The sequence below is a fragment of the Neolamprologus multifasciatus genome, chromosome 7, assembly GCF_963576455.1.
Source record: "Neolamprologus multifasciatus chromosome 7, fNeoMul1.2, whole genome shotgun sequence".
Lineage (NCBI taxonomy): Eukaryota > Metazoa > Chordata > Actinopteri > Cichliformes > Cichlidae > Neolamprologus > Neolamprologus multifasciatus.
This window is the reverse complement of record NC_140445.1, coordinates 41,043,080-41,062,142: the sequence shown is the minus strand read 5'-3', so window position 1 is coordinate 41,062,142 and position 19,063 is coordinate 41,043,080. Positions and strand designations below refer to the sequence as shown.

Below are 19,063 nucleotides of genomic sequence, written 5' to 3'. Positions count from 1 at the left end.
AAAACAATGGACAAAAACGTGTTCTACAACTCCTATTCTTAATGCCATGACTTTCAGTGAGATTATTGCCTTCTGCCTTTTTAACATGCAAACATGAAAATTACAAAAGAGTAGTACAAATTACAAGTACAAATTTAAAAAAAATCACAGATGTACAAGTAATTAGAATAATCCTTTAATTGTCCCACAAGGGGAAATTTGGGAGTAGTAATAAGCAATAAGTAATGTGTAAGTAAATAGACGTAGAATCAAATTAATTAATGAAAATGGAAATCTAATCTGGCTTGTGCTTCCCAGAAGACTTTTTTAGATCTGATTAATTACACCTATAAAGTTCTGGAAATATCCCATAACCTTTGGTGTACACCATGGGCTTCCTGGCTTTAATTGCCCAACTTCCTTTTTTCGATCCTTTCTCAGGGGAAACATTTAGTCGTAAGAATTTTGAGATAAAAATAACTTTTGTTTTGTTGTAGTTCTATTTTTAGATTTGTGAGTTGTAATCTCGTAACATGACTTCATTGCTCTTGCATCACATCACAGTGGAATTTCTCGTTCCCTAGGCGATGTGTACCTTTTATTTACTTGTAAGTGCAAAGAACCTGCAGTCATTTTTTTTTTTATCCAATGTAATTTTAGGTAACTGCTTCAAACTGTTTGCAGGGTACACATATAGTATAATAATAAATCACAAAAGGCTTCCTGTGAGCATTTTTAAGGAGTTCTATATGCCACCATACTGTTTCCCCTTTAGTGGGAATATCCACTAGTATTCATTTCCTCCAACAAATATTTACATGATACACACTTGAAGAAGATCACTGGAACCTTTGCAGTGTTTAAACAAAACTAAACTAACATAGGGAAAATCCCTTATGTATTTAAATATTGTAGCTGTCTTGTGCTAGTCAACCTTTCAGGGATGCATCATGGAAGATCTTATTTATCGACGCATGAAAACTGATATAAGTAAATATAAATATATTAGAGGTGTTTAACTCTATTTAAGAGACACATAATATAAAACAACATTAAATAACATATTTTGACAGTTGATACTTGACCTTTTTACTTATGGATTGATATAAATTTTTTAGAGGAAAATTTTTCATTTGATAGTATATATAAAATATTTTTCTGATTCTGACATAATAGTAAAATGGGCTACACAAATGATAACAGTTAGTCATTTTACCTTTTTAATACCTTTGTCCAAAACAATGTGGGAATAATAAATACTAATATACATCAATATTGTTGTGTGAAAACACTGGGTTCCTCTGTGTTTTGTTTGGTGGAAAAATGATAATCTTTATGTCATAATGGAGAAATTTTTGAGCTGCATCGAGTGATGATTGAAGTGTTGTTTGCATGATACCAGTTTTAATCTAAAGAAGGGAAAAAATTCCCAGGTCTGTTTTGGGAAATGATTTTGAGTTGTGCTCTTTGCTCTTAATGAGCCGATTTTGATTTTTAGTTCTGCTCTTTCAACTTAATCAATCAGCTTTGACAATGTTCTTAGGTATTAAGTACTAGTTCTAAAAATACAAGGACAAAATTGTTATTCTAGGACATTGTTCATCCTTCATTCATCAAACGTGACCTTTTGTACATTTTTAAAAATACTTTATGATGTACCATTGACATTTTCCACTTTCTTTCAGTCATTTATGAGGAGGAAGTTAGCTCATTGCACCTGAATGTCTGAACGCATTTAGCAGCTTTTTATCTCACTCTAGCGGAGCTTGTTTTGCGACCTCAGTGACCAATGTAGAAAAGCATGCTCATATCCTAACTGTTGCTTTATCACAGTATTCAAATTACAGTAGTAAAACTGAAGAGAAGAAAAAAAATTAGTTAATAAATTTAAGTTGCAGTAAGTCTAAGTGTACCAGTCATCATTCCCAATGCTTAGTCAACAAATCAGTTAATAAATCTGGTAATAATAATAAATATTTCAAAGTCAGAGTAAAACAATTTAAAATGATAATGAAAAAGTGAATGTGAAACAGATAACTCTCTGCTAAACTAGGGCCGTGAAAAACTAAATTCTCAGACACTAATTGATATTAAAAATTAACTTGACTAGATACTGATGCTGTTGCAAATAAGTATCATCTGTGGTGTCTTTGTGCTTCCACTGAAATAACTTCATATGTCAGTCTTGAACAGTTATCGAAATGTTAAACTGCCACGAACATTTTGTTAGCTGAATTAACTGCTGTAATGAACACTTTCTTTCTTCGGGGTATCTATTTGAATTTTTCTTTCAGATTTATAACGGCTTAATGAGCAGCATGCTCTCTCTGCAGCCATTTAAACTGAATCTGCGGTTTAACCCTTCAGCTTCTTTTTCTTTCTTCTGTGGATGACATGGAGGTCCAAAGGGCCTTGAAGGTGTTGGATCAAAATGTTTCTTTTTCATCATCATCAGGGAAAACCGAAAAGGGGCTTATGGGAAGCATGTATAATGTAAATAGAATTGTTCCTACCACAGAACCCTGTGGAACTCAATAATTAACCTTAGTTTGTGAAGAGGACTCTCCATTTACATGAACACATTGGAGTCTATTAGATAGATATGATACAAACCACAGCAGTGACCTGTAATACCTTCAGCATCCTCGAATTGCTGTAATAAAATGTCATCATCAAGGCATCCGTTTTCGTACCTTGGCTCGTGGAATTAGGCAGAGGATCAATAGGGGGTCCAGGACACTCTCAATAGGGCTTAAAAATCTGGGACTCTCCACCAGTTGCTCTTAGAACTGATGAAGTTTCTTGGATGAGAGGTGAGGCGTCTTCAAGAAACAGACGTCCAGACGCGTTTTCTTTCCAAGCTCGTTAGACTTTAACTGATATAGTTACTCAGCCATTCAATATCAATTTTGGTGTCCGATTCAAATTACCGGGTGTCATTATTGTCAGTGTGAATTATAATTTTACCGATTTTACATTTGCCCCTTAGCCAGCTGTTTTCAATTTCCCTCAGACACATGAAGAGGTTGGTGGTGTACGGGAGGCTTCTGTTTAGGACGGTACTTCATCCCTACCGTCACCCAGCTCTCCAGTTTTTCTGGCTGCTCAGGATATTTGGCACACTGAGCAGGAAAGTGCAGCAAGGACAGGTGAAGAGGCTACAAGCTAAGCTAGTGAATCTTTAAAAAGACAGTCCTGTCAATATAATTAGCATGTAAATCCACAGAGTGTGCTTTAGATAAAACACATGAAGATTACACTATAAAATAAGACGTTATGTATACACCTTTTAACTAAATTGCGTACACAGATAAGCTAAACAAAAACACAAATGTGCGTTTTAACAAGAACATAATGGGAGATGATAAATATTGAAATTATGAAATGTTATTCTTTTCACTATTTTTATAATTATTAGCTTTTTAATTCCTAATATAATTCTCATGTCCATATCAATTTCTTGACTAAATGTTTTCATAAGAGCTGTGACTCAGGAGTTAGAGCATGTTCCCTACTAATTGGAACGTTTACATTAAACCTCTACCTCTCATGCTTTGAATAAATACAGCATACACACAATAATGTGCAGGTCACATTAATGACTTGTCAAAACAGTAACAGGGTATATTTTACGCTTTATTCAGCCATTATTACATGTCTGATGCACAACAGGTTAGCAGATAAGAACCAAAAAAAGGATTTGTTTAGTCTGGCGTTTATGAATGGTTTCTCTCAAAAAATAAAAATAAAGTAGATAGAAAGAAACAGCAACCAATGTTTATTGTCTTCCAGGAACCAAAGAGTTCAAAGAGGAAAGAAAGAATGGGCTTCAAAAGCCTTCCACATAATACTGGCTGTGGTTTCAGATTTATTTCTTTCATAGTATTTGTCTATGCACTTTTCTACAAATTCACCAAAAATTAGATCCGTTAACAAAAATGTTTGCAGTCTCCATCTCATTGAACTTGCATAGAGATTGCAGCATGATCACTAATCACAATACTACATCTAATATAGAAGCATTTTTTGATTTGGGATTGTAACTCTTTGGATATTTTTAAAAAATAGTGCATGAATGGCACTTTCTTTCTTTCTTTTTGCATGTTTTGTCAGTCTGGGTGGATCTGTCTATTACTGGGTAAAGTTAAAGTTCCTTCCTACAGTGTAGATTCCTTCTAAAGCAGACAGTTAAAAATATTCTCTCAAAAAAACGGGTTGTCATCAATGGGGCTACACACAGATAGACATATAGTTTATTTTTGTGAGAGGATATTAACTTGAATGACAATGTAACTCCCATGTGGAGTTTGAAATGCATTGACTAGTATATAGGGATGGCAACCCTTCTAGCCTAACTGTTAAAACAAATGTGAAATAAACTTCATCATTTAGTCAGCAATTTTATGTCTGATGTGGTCAGATGCATTTATCGCATTTAAGATCATCTTAGATTTAAAGTCTTGTATTCTATTGAATACTTGTTTCATTTAGTTTTCTCTTTGCGCTGACATTCCATCTCATTATATTAACAATGAAACTTTCCTGTTTGGTCCTCGCCATATGTTGTTATTATATTATCCTGGTGTCTTTTGGATTGTGCACAAAAAAACCCCAACAAAACAAACAAAAACCACAAATTTACACATACAATATACATTCAAGCACTCGCACACACTGAACACAGAACCTGTTTTGAACACTGGCATTTCCCTTTGTGGGACACCTAGCTGCTGTAGGTTTTTGACATACTGTGTCCTTATACAGAGAGATTGACAGTTTGTAAGGGTTGTTTTTAAAAATGTAGACCATGGTTCCCGAGCTTCTCTATTAAGCTGTTGTCTTGGTCACGTGACCCCCTGAATGCCTTCATGCATGTATTACTTCCGTGCTCAACTATTGTAATTTATTAATTTTCGGCTCTTTGAAAGCCTTTAGTTGATCCAAAATGCTGCAGGGAGTAGAAAAAGAGATCTTATTCCTCGCATACTTGCTTTTGTTCGTTGGTTTTCTGTTAATTCCAGAATCTTTTTTAAAGTTCTTCTCCTCACATACAAGGTTTTGAATAATCAGGCCCCATCTTATCTTAAATACCTCACCCCAACCAGAGCACTTCACTGTCAGACTGCAGGCTTACTTGTAGTTCCTAAGGCAGAGCCCTTAGCTTTCAGGGCAGCTCTTCTGTAGAACTAGGGCTGCTCGATTATGGCAAAAATGATAATCACGATTATTTTCACTGAAATTGAGATCTCGATTATTTGACGATATTTATTTAACAATAACAATGTATTGAATAATGACTAAAGATTGTCAAAAAAGAATATAAAATAGTGTGCAAATACTGATAACAGTGTGAATGTTTGCAATATAAAAAATAAATGAAAAATGTAAACATCTATGTTTAGTGAACTTTGCAGTGTTGCTCTGTGGTGCAGCTACGACACTGTAGCAAAGTTTACACACTATGTCTACTTGATCCACGTCTGACTCCGCGAACCCATAATGTTTCCACACCACTGAAGTTTTTTTTTACCTCTCTTTTCAACCAACAGCAGTCACTCTCCTCTCCAAATAACTTCTGCTTAGCTTTCCGAGCTTCCCTCGGGTCCTCTTAATTGTTGTGACACGTGTTCGAAATGCAGAGAGGTGCGCTCGATTTGCCACACGGAGCAGCGCGAGAGTAAAGCACGAGGGAGGGGCTAATAATCGGCTCAGTCATTTTTAATGATCGTTGAAAGCCCAGATCGTAATCGTGATTAAAATTTGATTAATTGAGCAGCCCTATGTAGAACGACCTTCATTTTGGATTTGGGAGACAGACACAGTCCCTACTTGCAAGATTTGGCTTAAAACTTTTCTTTTTCATTAAGATTATAGTTATATAAGTTATATATATATAAAAAATTCAATTGGATTTCAACTTTTCAATTTTGTCAGCAGGCCGATTGAGCCCCCATCAAAGAAGGAGGTTGTTCCAATCATGAGACGACCAGATGAGTGGAAGGACCCATGGCGACGGTCCAAATCCCCCAGGAGACGTCCGGCACCAGGCTCGCCCCCACGGGGCCGCCGGCGTCATCGACCATCAGGCTCTTCAATCTCTGTGTCCAACTCCTCAAGGTAGGGACTTCTCCATATTAGGCTTAACATGGAGCCTAATAATGAAGGGTTTTACCCAGTTTCCAACACCTTAAGGACAAAGGCTGGGTTAGGCCTTAGACACGCTTTAGTGAGTCACGGGGTTAGCTGTAGACAAGAGGGGTGAATAGACAGAGCCTCTAATTCACTAACTTGCTTGGCTGTGGTTAGAGCCAACAGCAGAGCGGTTTTAAGAGAGAGAAACATCAACCCCACTGCCCCGATAGGCTCAAAGGGGTGGTGGAAGAGTGCATCTAAAACGACTGGCAGATCCCATAAAGGGACCAGTGGTCTAGAGACTTGGAGCGTTTGACGTGCCCCCCTCATGAAGCAACATATAAGAGGGTGGTGACCAGCAGGTTTATCACCAAACCCCACGTGACAGGCTGAAATAGCTGCCAAATAGACCTTTATGGTAGAAAAAGCTCTCCTTTTGTCCAGCAAGTCCTGAAGAAAACACAACAGCTCCACCACTGAACGCTGGAAAGGGATTATCTGCTTTTCATGGCACCACTCTTCAAAAACCCGCCATTTACTGTTTTAAATGGAACGAGTGGAGGAGGCTCTAGCATTCGGAATGGTTTCAATAACCTTTGAAGGCATGCCTGCTGCCTTCAAATTCCACCTTTCACATGCCAGGCCCAGAGAGAAACCTGGTCTGGATGGGGATCGTATATCTCCCCATGCACCTGTTTGAATGGCCACCGTGGAGCTATTAAAATCGGTGACAGCCCCTGATCACTCACTCTGATCAGTGTTGGGAAGATCAGGCTGAAGGGAGGAGAAGCATACAGCAGTGTGTTTGGCCATGGATGGGCCAGCACATCTGTTGGAATTCCTGACACGTGAGTTGCTTGAAGGGAGAGGAGCCGTGTGCTGCTCCACACAATTATTTCCCTGGCTAACCTGTGTAGCTGCCGGGAACAGGTACCGCCCTGGTGGTTGATATAAGCAACTACAGTGGAATTTTCTGTTTTCACAAAAACATGTCATCCCCGGAGATATGGCAGAAAATACCGTAAGGCTAGGAGCACCGCGCTGAGCTCCAGCACATTTATGTGATTCAGAGCCAGTCTCTGTGACCAAACGCCATTCACTGCTCTGCCCATCATAGTTGCACCCCAACCTGACAGGGATGCATCTGTGGTCAGTGTCATGTACTGCCCCGAGAGGTACCCCTGCAGCGAGAGTTGTCAGGCTCCTCCAAGGCCGGAGAGCCCCACGACTGAGATGTCAGGGAGGTCACAGCTGCAGAGAAGCGACCCATTAACTGCAGGAATGGTCATTTGCGTCTCATACTTTCACCCCTCAGTACTCTCAGGGGGGAAGTTACACAAATGGAGTGCACCGAGAGCCAAAAATAACCTTCGTCCTGTTCTGGTTACTTTTTGTTTTAGTGTAGAAGGTAGAAAGGAATTGCTTGATAATTCTTCAGTAGCCCATTCAGAATTTTAATTGGGTTTATTCCATGTGCGTTTCAGGTCCTCGTCCCGCTCTTCATCATACACAGGCTCCGGATCGTCCCGTTCCCGCAGCCGTTCCTCCTCATTCAGCTCCTACTCCAGCCACTCTTCCCAACGAAGCTCCTTCAGCGGCAGCCACTCTAGGTACATAAATCTTATAGTGTGTTTGTGTTTTTAATGTGTTTCTGCTCTCCAACACCATTTTTTGACACATTCTGCTAAGATATGTCAAGCCACTCGAGAATTTCTAAAATTGAAAACAAGCAACTGACTATGAATCACATTGTTTTGTGCATTTGAGTGATCTGATCTGATCTAATTTATAGGTCTCAGTCTTTCTCCACATCTCCCTCACCAAGTCCAGCAGCACTGAGGAACGCTAAGAACAAAGCAGACCTTCAGCCTGTTGTAGCCAAAGGGTAAATTTTTAAAGTTTCAATGTAAATCCTGAGCAGAGTGAGCTGCTTTGGTGGAGGTTTGCACTTGAAGGGCTTCTTGTTGATCGGTAGCTGCAAGGTTGCATTCCTATGCTGTGCAATGCAGTGGGCATAAGAGGCACAGCACTGGAGTGGTTCAGGTCCTACTGTTGGAGCAGACTTTTTGTGTCAGTCTCTGTAACCATGTGTCCTTCTCTGCTTCTCTCTTCTGTGGTGACCCACAGGGCTCAGTTCTAGGCCCCCTCCTCTTTTCTTTGTATGTGCTCCGTCTTGGTTTTATACTGAGCAAATACAGCATTGCTTTTCACTTTTATGCTGATGACTGGCAGATCTATGTAAAGAAAAAAGGCACACATTCTATATAGCCATGACTTCAGTGTCTTGATGACATTAAAGCTTGGGTGTCTTGTAACTTTAAAATTCAATGACAAAAACACTAAGATTATGCTTTTTGGTAGCCCCACTGAGACCTCCAATGTGTATTTAGATTCCTTGGCCCAGTATAATGAGCCAACTGTCACAAAGCTCGGGGTCAAAGTGGACTCTGAACTTAAGCTTAACAGTTAGATTAAGGCAGTCATAAAATCGAGCTTCTTTCAGCTCAGGCAGTTGGCTAAAATAAAGCCAAATCTTTCACGGCAGCACTTTGAGACAGTTATTCACAACTTTGTTACCACTCGGCTGGATTACTGTAACAGACTTCATATAGGGGTCAGTGCTTCATCCATTACTCCTCTATGGAGGGTGCAAAATGCTGCAGCTCGTCTTTTAACTGGCACTTTAAAGTCTGAGCACATTTCCCCTATTTTAGCTTCACTTCACTGGCTGCCCATTCCTTTTAGGATTCATTTTAAAGTTATTTTCTAGCCCCATCTTATCTCTCTGAACTGCTACAGACTTATACTCCCACGCGCTCTCTCAGGTTAGCTGATTAACTGTTCCTGAATGTACCCAGGACTGAGCGTAAACTCAGAGAGTCTGCTTTTGCTGTTGCAGTTCCCAAACTGCCTCTATACAGGCCACTTCTCTGCCTGTTTTTAAAATCACTTCTGAAAACCCATCTCTTCACCCTGGCCTTTGACACCTTGTGAGATGTTGTTTTTCTTAGTTTATTTTTCATTTAGTTGTTTTATTTAGTTTTGGGGTTTTTTTGTTTAATTTTATCTACTGTTCTCAACTTATTTACTGTACAGAGCTTTGGTCCTGTGCTGGCTGTTTTAAAGTGCTTTATACAGAAAGTTGGATTCGATTGGATTGGATGGTGGCATGCTAGCTACTAGTGGTGCAACGGATCACGGTTGATCCGAAATCCGAACCGATCCCAGTCCACGGTTCGGCACGCACGTGATCCGAAGATTCGAAAAAGAAAAAAAAAAGTATGTGTGTGGTGCACGTGGTCAGTCTGTCAAGCGGTAGTTATGGTCAGCGCTAGCGGTCCAAGTAGCAGAGTACAGGAGTTTGCGGCATTTAAGCAGCCCTTTGCTGCCCAATCCGACCGGGCTAAAGCTATTACTAAAGCTACTGGGGTGTTTAGCTGCAGACGGGAGGCCGTATTCCGTTGTGCAAAGCAAGGGGTTTAAACTGTGATGAACGTGCTTGAGCCACGCTATGAGATCCCGTCGCGCGTCCACTTCAGTGACAAGATCGTTCCAAGCATGTATGAGCAGGAGAAGTTTAAAGTTATGGCTGAACTGTCCCAGGCATCTTCTGTTGCTCTAACTACAAATGGGTGGACCTCCAGGGCAACGGAAAGCCACGTGATCGTGACCGCTCGTTATATCACAGCGGAGTGGTAGATACAAAGCCCTGTACTGCCCTATAGATTACATTAGATTAGATGAAACTTTATTTATCCCTCGGGTGGGTTCCTCCGGGAAATTCAGTTTCCAGTAGCACAGCACCGACAGAAGTTGCAGAATGTGAGCAGAAATATACCATATATACACACATATAAATACAGAGAACACAAAAGGGATAAATAGAATAAATGGGAATAAGAATACAAGGGAACGGCACATTTCAAGTATTGTGAGTCTATTACACCGTTGGATATTAACAAAAACTATTGCACAGTGAAAAGGCACTACAGCTACTTTCCCCCCCCTCCTTTGTCCCCGTTTCCCCTCCCTCTCCCCTCCAGCGAGGAGTTAAACAGTTTGATGGCCTGTGGGACAAAGGACTTTTTAAGTCTGCTGGTTCTTGACTTTGGGAGAAGCAACCTCTCCCTGAACAGACTTTATGGCCGAGTGCAGAGGATGCAGAGGCTGCCCTGCATTGTCCATAATGTCCATATTGCACCTTAATTTGTTTTTATATAAGTGCGTGGAATGAGTCTTCAGTTGGATGTTTTTAATAGGCAAAAAATACTTAAATAAGTAAATGGCAAGTTGAATTTTTGTCTTTTTTTTCTATTTTTGCTGATCCGAAATTGATCCAATCTGTGACTTAAAACTGTTATCCAATCCGAACCGTGAGATTTTTCATCCGTTGCACCACTACTAGCTACTATCACATGCCTGCCATTACTGTCTGTATACCTATAAGATCCCTTTTCCTTCCCTAGCATACCACTGAAGCAGGATGCCATGCCCCCTCCTCGCAGGGACAGGCCTCCCATGAAAAAAGCTTCCAGCCCTTCTATGCCTTCCGGACTGCAATCCAGACCATCCAAACCCTTGCCAGATGGAGGAAAGCCTCCTAACAATCCACGAGATGCTGGAAGTGCAGGAGCTGGTGGAGCAGTCAAACCCCTGCCACCAAGGGAACCTGGAAAACCTGTCAACTTGAGGGAAGGCAGGCGGAAGGAGCGACAGCAGCATCCTCCTCGAAGGTAAGCAGCTCATCTTAAAGCTTGTTTTGTTTTACAGGACACAGAAATTCACAAAAATGGTTATACACTTATACATTTAACATGATCTATTACAAGATTATTTTCTTTAGGAGAAGTTACTAGTGTTGTTTTGTAGCAAGAGGCTCCTGGATACAAACCCATGGAGGGCCTGTTGTGGATTTTGCTTCTTATTTAGAATGAATAAATTAATAAAAGAGATGAAATTGAAAAAGGAATTTAAGCTATTTCAGGAATCAGGAGAAGTTGTCTGCACACCTAATTTGGTTTGGCATTTAACTAGATACAAGACCTTTATGAGGCAATGCAATGTCAATGAATCAGCATAAAATAAGAGGACTGCATTAATCTGTTGATGTTAAAATTTAAACACAGCTTGGAATCTGTGTTGCTATACTTTTCTTTATGGTGTTTCTCCAGATTTAGGTGATTAGGAACTAAAAAATTGAAATGACAAATTGCATATTGAAAGATGACTAAAGCAGAAAACCATCAGTCACGAAGACATTAAAAAGTATCACAGTAAAGTGTAGCCTGAGCTACAACTTTAGGACCTGTTCAGGATTAATTCTCTACATATTTGGAATTCTACTCTAGAGATGAACACCATGGTGGTGAAGAATGTGGTCTGTCCCAGGATTTATGTTCCCACGTTGGTATTTTTTTACTTAGCTTCTTCAACATGCAGAGATGGGAATTGGAAAAGGATGGTTCAGTTGTGACACACATAACATGTCCTTCATGAAGCTAACAGAGCAGTCTCAGTTGTGTTAGGTTAAATGATGATTAGATGAAAAGTTGGCTTGGACAGGAAAAAATGTGACAGAGTTCACTATGACAAGGAAGAAAGGCAAAGAAAAAACAAAAACCAAAGAGCTAATACTCTGTTCCAGGTATTTCAATTTTTTTTCTGAAGTCTGTTGTTTTACTCTTTTTTTCCTTTTTTGGGGGGTGCAAAAGAAAATGACCAGCAAAAGCACAAACATAAACAAGAGTAGCCCATATTATTCTTTATTTCACACAGAATAAAGAGAGAGACAGAGGCAGATGATGTACTGTGACAGCCCCTAAAGATTTCAGTCAAAAGAAGAAGAATTTGTATGTTAAGTGAAGTCTGACTGCAACAGTTCAACAAAAAAGAACTCTTAGTTCTTAGTCTTAGTTATTAATCCTCAGGCCCTTCCAGAACTCTTATGGTACTTAGATTTGTCATTCTGTTACTTACTTAAATGTGTGGCTCCTGCCAAATTCTCAAGTGAGCATAAAACATTTTGGATGTTCTCCATGTGTGTGTAGGTGGATGGCAACATGTTGGCCCACCATGTTTATTTTGCTCACGTTTTCAAGGAAGTGCACAAACAGTGAAAGGTGTTGTTTAAAAGTTTCATTTGCAGTAAGGAGAACAGTGTTCTTATTTGCATATTTTTGTAATGTAAGTGATAATGCAGATGTATTCCACTTTGGGGGAAGACCATAGAGCTCACACGTGGGCGGGTGAGTGGGTACATAGTTTGAGGAAAAACCTCTCTTTTGTACGCTTATGTTTGTGTTTGTTTATATGAGAGTGTGTGAGAGAGCAACATCAGCCAAAGCGGAAGAAGAGTAAAAGGGCAGGGAAGAACAGTCTGTGTGTGTGTGTGTGTGTGTGTGTGTGTGTGTGTGTGTGTGTGTGTGTGTGTGTGCGTGTGTGTGTGTGTGTGTGTGAGAGAGTGGGTGGGTGCAAGTTTGTGGGCTGATTGAGTTACATGTGGAAACAATCCAGGAAAACCAGTTCAGGCGCTTGTTATTATGTTTACTTCCCTTCCTTTAACTTCACTCTGATGAACCGATATATATATATGATGTAACTAAGGGTGTAATTTTTTGTCTGCCTCTTCAACACGATGGTTTAAACTTAAACTTGCAGTATTAAAAAGAGTATAGATGGGCGTGACTGGTCACCTAGATGTTTAAATTTAGATTAAACTGTATATAAAAGATTAGTTTCAGGGGTTCTGAATGATATTATCTTTTATTTTTATTATTTACCTTTTTCGTTTTAGTGTTTTAGTGTCGTTCTAAGGTATTGGCTAAGGCTAGCAAGCTTGACTATCAAGTTGGCTGAGTAAAATGTACGTGTACAGAATAAGGCTAGTCACCGGTACAGACACATGGATGACACCTGGGTCATAATCAAAACCCAAGAAGAAGAAACTCTCACTGCTCACATCAACTCATTGGATAGAAATATAAAGTTCACCAGGGAAGATACAAAGGATAATAGTTTGACATTTCTGGACTGTGCTGTGCACATTGAGGAGATTGGAAGCCTACACAAAGTTTACACAAAGCCCCCCCACACAGAATAGTGCCCACTCTTTGACTCCCACCACCTGCTGGAACACAAACTTGGAGTAATCAGGACCCTACAACACCGGGCAGAAAACATTTGCTCTAATGCAGAAGGGGAAAGAAAAGGAACACAGGGATGTGAAGAAAGATCTTTAAAAAATGTGGTTATCCCACTTGGGCTTTCATCAAATTGGCAAATGGGAGAAACAGAATGACAAACAGAATAACATTGTCATCCCTTATATGTAACAGGTTAATCAGTGAAACTCGGGAAAATCCTCTCCAAGCACGACGTCCCAGTGTACTTTAGACCCAGCCACACCCTCAGACAAAAACCGCTTCATTCTAAGGACAAAATTCCCAAACATAAAGTAATCAACATGGTGTATGCTGTGGAGTGCAGCAAGGGGTGCTCTACATTGGAGGACGACGTCACGTTTTACTTTCTTGGATCGCTTTGAAACCCTGCCAAGCACGCACCATTTTAGAACCTGGTAGTATAACCTAATGGAAACCCCCGAAAACTGTGGCGAGTCAATCCGAATAGATACTAATGGAAAAGGGGCTATACTCACAGATATTCACTAACTGGTTCTCAGTACAGGACTAAAAAGGCATTACCAGAATCTAATTACCAAAACTGTCACAAAGAGGTCTTGTACAGACTGTACCATACAGCATTTGCTATGACTCCACCACTTCATTTTTGCTTGTATCACTTGTAAGTGACTACGCTTTAAGTAGTGTATTTATGGAACAGAAAAGCTAAAGGTGGTCTCATATTGTATCCTACTGTATGGGAAGAACTTGGCTGCTGCTCTCCGGTCATGTGGCGTGTGGTCGCCTCCTTACCCACACAAGTAAAGTGGTGCCAAGCATACACCAAATCCACCTCATCCAGGAGATGTGATACTGTCAAAACTCTTTTTACCTCCAATTAAAGACAGAGCATAGGCGATATTTTTAATGCGTTAGTTTAAATTTCATGTGCGCTTTTCTTTTTCTTTTCTTTAAAATCTTTTAATTTCTAAAATGCTCACTCAATTTCTAAAATACAAAGCAATGACCAGTTCATTTTGAAAGACCTATGACTTTTCTCTGGTGAATATCTATTATTGCTCATTATCAAATATTTAATAATATTGAGTATGTTATTTATATGAATACTATTTATTGTTATTACTATTATTTAGGAAGTATTTCTTATCCAATTAATCAATGGAATAATCAGTAGAATACGCTCACAAAACGTAATCAATAACTGCAGCCCTACTTGCACTGCATTTACAGCATTTTGGTTTTATTTGACAAGGGAAAAAATGATGCAGAGGAATAAGATTTGCTGTTTAAGAGCCAAACATTGTCCAGTGTTGACTTTTAGTAGGGAGAGCAAGATCATTGTGTCCACCTATTTAGCTCAGAAAGAACTCATGTTCCAACTGATACATTTTTGTTGATGTTATGTCCATTGTGTTAAAACAGTATGTCAAAATGGAAAAAAAAAAACCTAAAAAGTCAGCTGTGAGGTTGTGCTGAAAAGAGTGACAGCAAACAAGGCGAGGCAACCGTTTTTAAAGGTGAAATATAAATGTCAAAAATGGCCAATTATAACCTTGACTCCATTTTCACAGGTTTTACAGCTTTTCCTACTGATAAAGATCAGTTAATGGTCATTCATACATTTTTGTTTGTTTTAAAGTAAAAATAATATTAACACAAGGAAATTCTATGTGAATTAACAGAACCTTTGTTTGATCATTACAAGAATAAACTACCAGAACCTTCACTGGAATTTTACACATTTATTTATTACAATCTAAGTCCAAAGAGTCACTGGCAGATTTCTTTCTTTTATCGTAAAAAACAGCATTTCTTTATCATGTTGAAAAACTGAGATGTACTGTTGAAATTGCACTTTTTCTTATGTTAGATATCTCAGGGATTAAATGTGTAGTTCAACTTATTCATAAAAGTTTTCACTGGTCCAGCCCAGTTGAGATCAAACTGAGCTGTAAGTGGCCCATGATGTAAAATGAGTTTGACATCCCTGTTCTAGAGGGTTAGTCTGCTAAACTTTTCTATAACCCTTATTAGCAACATTAAAAACAGTCACACTAAAAGCTATTTTCCTTTAAAATGGGCTTAAACTTCTACATTATAATCAGTCACTGTACATTGTGCAATTCCATCCTAACTCTGCGCACAAAAATTTTAAAACTTGCTCACAGAAATCCTTAAAATCTTATTGAAAAATTACTTTTGGTCTTCATTTTGGGAGCTTCGATTGACAGCAGCTACACTGACATCACTTGCAAAATCACCAATATGATTATCCAGCATGTTAGTTAGAAAAATACATCAATAAGCAATGATTTATTTGATGATAATGAGGGTGGTGACCTGATAAGTCTCCCAGAATGAACATTAACATGAGAACATTTGTCAATAATAAATTAGATGTACTCTCCTTCAGGTTTCTTTTTTTTGGTGATGATCTGCTTGTGTGAAAGCTACTGAATAAATTCTCATGTCTTACTCTGGTTTTCGTTTATTTAAAAAAAAAAAAAAAAAACTTTTTGCATTCTTAGCTCTGTCTCTGTATGTGCTGCAGGAGAACTATGAGTGGGAGTATTAGTGAAAGTGGTAGCAGTTATACTGGTTCCAGCTCCAGATCTAGATCCTCATCCAACACCCTCTCAAGATCACACTCTGGATCCAGGAAATCCAGGTACTTATTCACACAGTCATTGTCCTGAGTACTGCATTTTGCCAGTTAAGAGTTGAGTACTATTATTACTATTATATCTTATTTATCTGTTGCCTTGGCCCTTATTGATCTGTATTTACTCACAATGCAGCCTAATATCAGTAATTTATATTTTCTCTTCTCTTGCTTTCATGCTCTGCCTCTCTTGGAAAATCCTACAGGAAATCCAGGTATGACAGTTGTTGTTCAAGCTTTGTATTTTGTGTTTGGGTATGGTGTTTTGTGTATTCACGGGGCAACCTGTCAATTCTTGTTGCAGATCACTTAGTGTGAGCAGCGTGTCGTCTGTGTCATCAGCGTCATCCAGCAGCAGCTCTGTACGCAGTGCAGACTCAGATGACATGTATGCCGACCTGGCCAGCCCAGTATCCTCTGCCAGCTCACGCTCACCCACACCAAATCACCCTCGCAAGGAGCGAGGGCCTCCACGCGATCGGTCCCCACATGGAAGAGACAAGAATAGGGGTTAGTACAAGCCACCTAACACCCATTCAGCTGGAACACAGGACCCAACAGCCTATCATGCAAACATAAATGTAGTGCTGCTGGAAATAAGATTGATTCTTTTCAACCCCTAATTTCTTCCCAAAGTTTGACCTTTCTCAGTTTTACGTAGCCCATATTCATACGTCTAATTTTAAGCAAAGTTTGTTAAGTATAATTTTATTTAATCTAACAGCTAGAAATTAAATCTGAAACCAAACAGTTGGTCTTAACGTTAAAAAATGGTTTACTACTAAATACAACTGGAATTAATGAATTCAGTTCACTTTTACGTAGCTGACAGTTCCTCACAACAGTCTGATGCAAAGACCTGTAATGGCAGAAAAACCCCAGTGACACAATCCCCAAGCAGAACACAAGCTCAGGGAGGGGCAGCCATTTGCTGAAACCAGTTGAGGGGTGAGGGAAAGAAGGAGAGCACAGAGAGATGAGGCCAGAACAAACACTATGGTTGAAAGGAGACAAAAGATTTAGTTGAATACACAGTCAAGGTAAAAAGGAAGTACACTCACCTATTATGGGCATTTCTACAGGCAGAAATTATTTCCTATGACGCTGTGATGCACATTTAGGTCATCTTAGTCTCTTTGTCTAGCATTGTCCTTATCTTGTACAACATCCACCTCTATGACATCATCTTGTGAAACCCTAGCTCCATCCGCACAATGCTAGTGGCCTTGTGGAACAGTTTAATGATTCTGTTGGCATCTGTGACCCCTCAACCTGCTTCCCCAGCATTGCAACAGCATAGAGCAGGGGTCGGCAACCTTTCTGATGATGAGTGCCATCTACAATTTCCTCAGAAGTCAGTGTGCCATATGATTGCATTAGTAATACATTTAATAATGCTCTATATTAACAGTTACACACTATATAGAACAACTTTACACAAGTGTATTTATTTGCAGATGTTGGCAGCTATCAGCGAATAGTTATCAGCTATTTTGAAACAAAAAAAGACACTTTTTATCCATAACAAGAACTCCATAACAGCAAATATAACAGAAATTGCAAATGCTATTTATGGTCTCCTCACAATAATGATAAGAAAAATAAACTGAGTAAATATGGCATGTTTGTTAATACAGGGATACACATGTTAATGTGATCTCTGGTCTAACACTCAGAGAAATAGGTCACTGAGTGTCCACCATTCAGACAGCTACCTGAGGACACTCTTTGTGTGGGAGAAAATCTGCTCACACAGATATGTAGAGCCAAATACTGTCATTAAGGCCTCTGCAATGTTCTGAAGACAGTTAAACTTGTCAGGTAGTGATGTCCAGCAGGTGAAAATGCAAGCTCCATGAACACGCACAGCTGTAGATTCCAGCTGTGTTCGTAGTTCTGCAAACCTTGACCCCCACAGAGTCGAGCTTTTCAGTTCAATCAGCTGCATTTCGATGTCCTCTGTGTCCAGCCAGTTAATGCGAGTCAAATCCAGCTGCTCATTAAAGCTTTCTGGTTTGATCAGAAAAGAAAACATTGGTCCATACACCTAAAACTCCTGAAAACACATTGTGAATTCTGTCTCAAGTCTTCGGATGTATCCGTGTATCTCCGTGGTGCTGATGCTGTGCTGAGCGGACAGCTCCTGAAGCATTTGAAGTGTCAGAATGTGGAAATTTCAACATCGCTTGAAAAAACTGCCAGCTAGCAACGTCCTCTCACCGGTAGGCTAAGTTATTTTTAGCCAATTACAAGTTGAATCTGGTAGTTGGGGTTGTTAGCTAAGATACCATCATTAAGAAGCAGCACAACTAATGTGTCTATGCGAGCTAATTTGCGATGTGCACCGCCATTTATTTTTTAATGCACTCTCTCAGATTAATTCACTGCGAGTCATGCCCAGGGCTGGACTGGGACAAAAAATCGGCCCGGGCATTTTGACTAGAGACGGGCCCACCAGGTATTAAAGCCATAAAGCCTTTGAATGAAAACAAACGCTGTTGTGACAGTGATGTACATTCTTGTTGGTATATGTATGATTTCTATACATTTTACATCATCATCACAAAAACTTTGGTTGTAAGATTCTGATCATCATTTATTAAAAGCTAGATATTTTAAATGAGAATAAGAAAGAAAGGTGTTTCTTTGTGCCCCCCTTTCCCTGTTAATTCCCTACCTGCCCCCCTGGCAAAACTTTGCTAGATCCGCCCCTGCACAGCTATCAGCTGTCAGCTGCTTAGAAAAGGATCCTGGTGTTATTTGTCTCTCAGAAACAGTTGATAACTTCCCTTCAACTCATTCATATCACCTAAAAGGTAAACCTGTTTCTCCATCACCTGTTCAGCTCTGATGATTCAGTAAGGACATCTCCTGGTTTCATCTTCATGTTTCCCTCTCAACACATATCCAAACCGATATCATTACCAGCAGCTTTTGCAGCTGTGGCTCCAGCAAACATCAGCTACTAGAAATTAATATTAAATAAATTCTAACAACAGCTGATCAAGCTTAAACGTGCTGCTGTTGTTTAGCGTGACATCCGCTGGTTTCCTCTTTCTTGCGCAAAGTGGGCGATAAACAAACGAGAGAAAAGCCGATCAGCTGATCACTGATCAGTGTCATGATTGAAGGAGCAACAGGAGAGGGA

The 19,063-nt window shown here is 39.5% G+C and overlaps 1 protein-coding gene across 10 annotated transcripts in view; it reads left to right on the top strand.

Moving 5' to 3' along the window:
- The window catches only part of zc3h18 (zinc finger CCCH-type containing 18), a 47,749-nt gene that overhangs the window by 19,638 nt on the left and 9,048 nt on the right, over nt 1-19,063 (top strand). For 9 of the 10 annotated variants that reach the window (XM_085167396.1, XM_085167395.1, XM_085167394.1 and 6 more), the window contains exons 10-15: nt 5,914-6,096; nt 7,596-7,721; nt 7,904-7,996; nt 10,578-10,844; nt 15,805-15,921; nt 16,220-16,425. In XM_085167396.1, coding sequence (XP_085023522.1) covers nt 5,914-6,096; nt 7,596-7,721; nt 7,904-7,996; nt 10,578-10,844; nt 15,805-15,921; nt 16,220-16,425 — 992 coding nt within the window. The remainder of the gene's footprint in view (nt 1-5,913; nt 6,097-7,595; nt 7,722-7,903; nt 7,997-10,577; nt 10,845-15,804; nt 15,922-16,219; nt 16,426-19,063) is intronic. The other variant, XM_085167400.1, reaches the window with a different exon arrangement.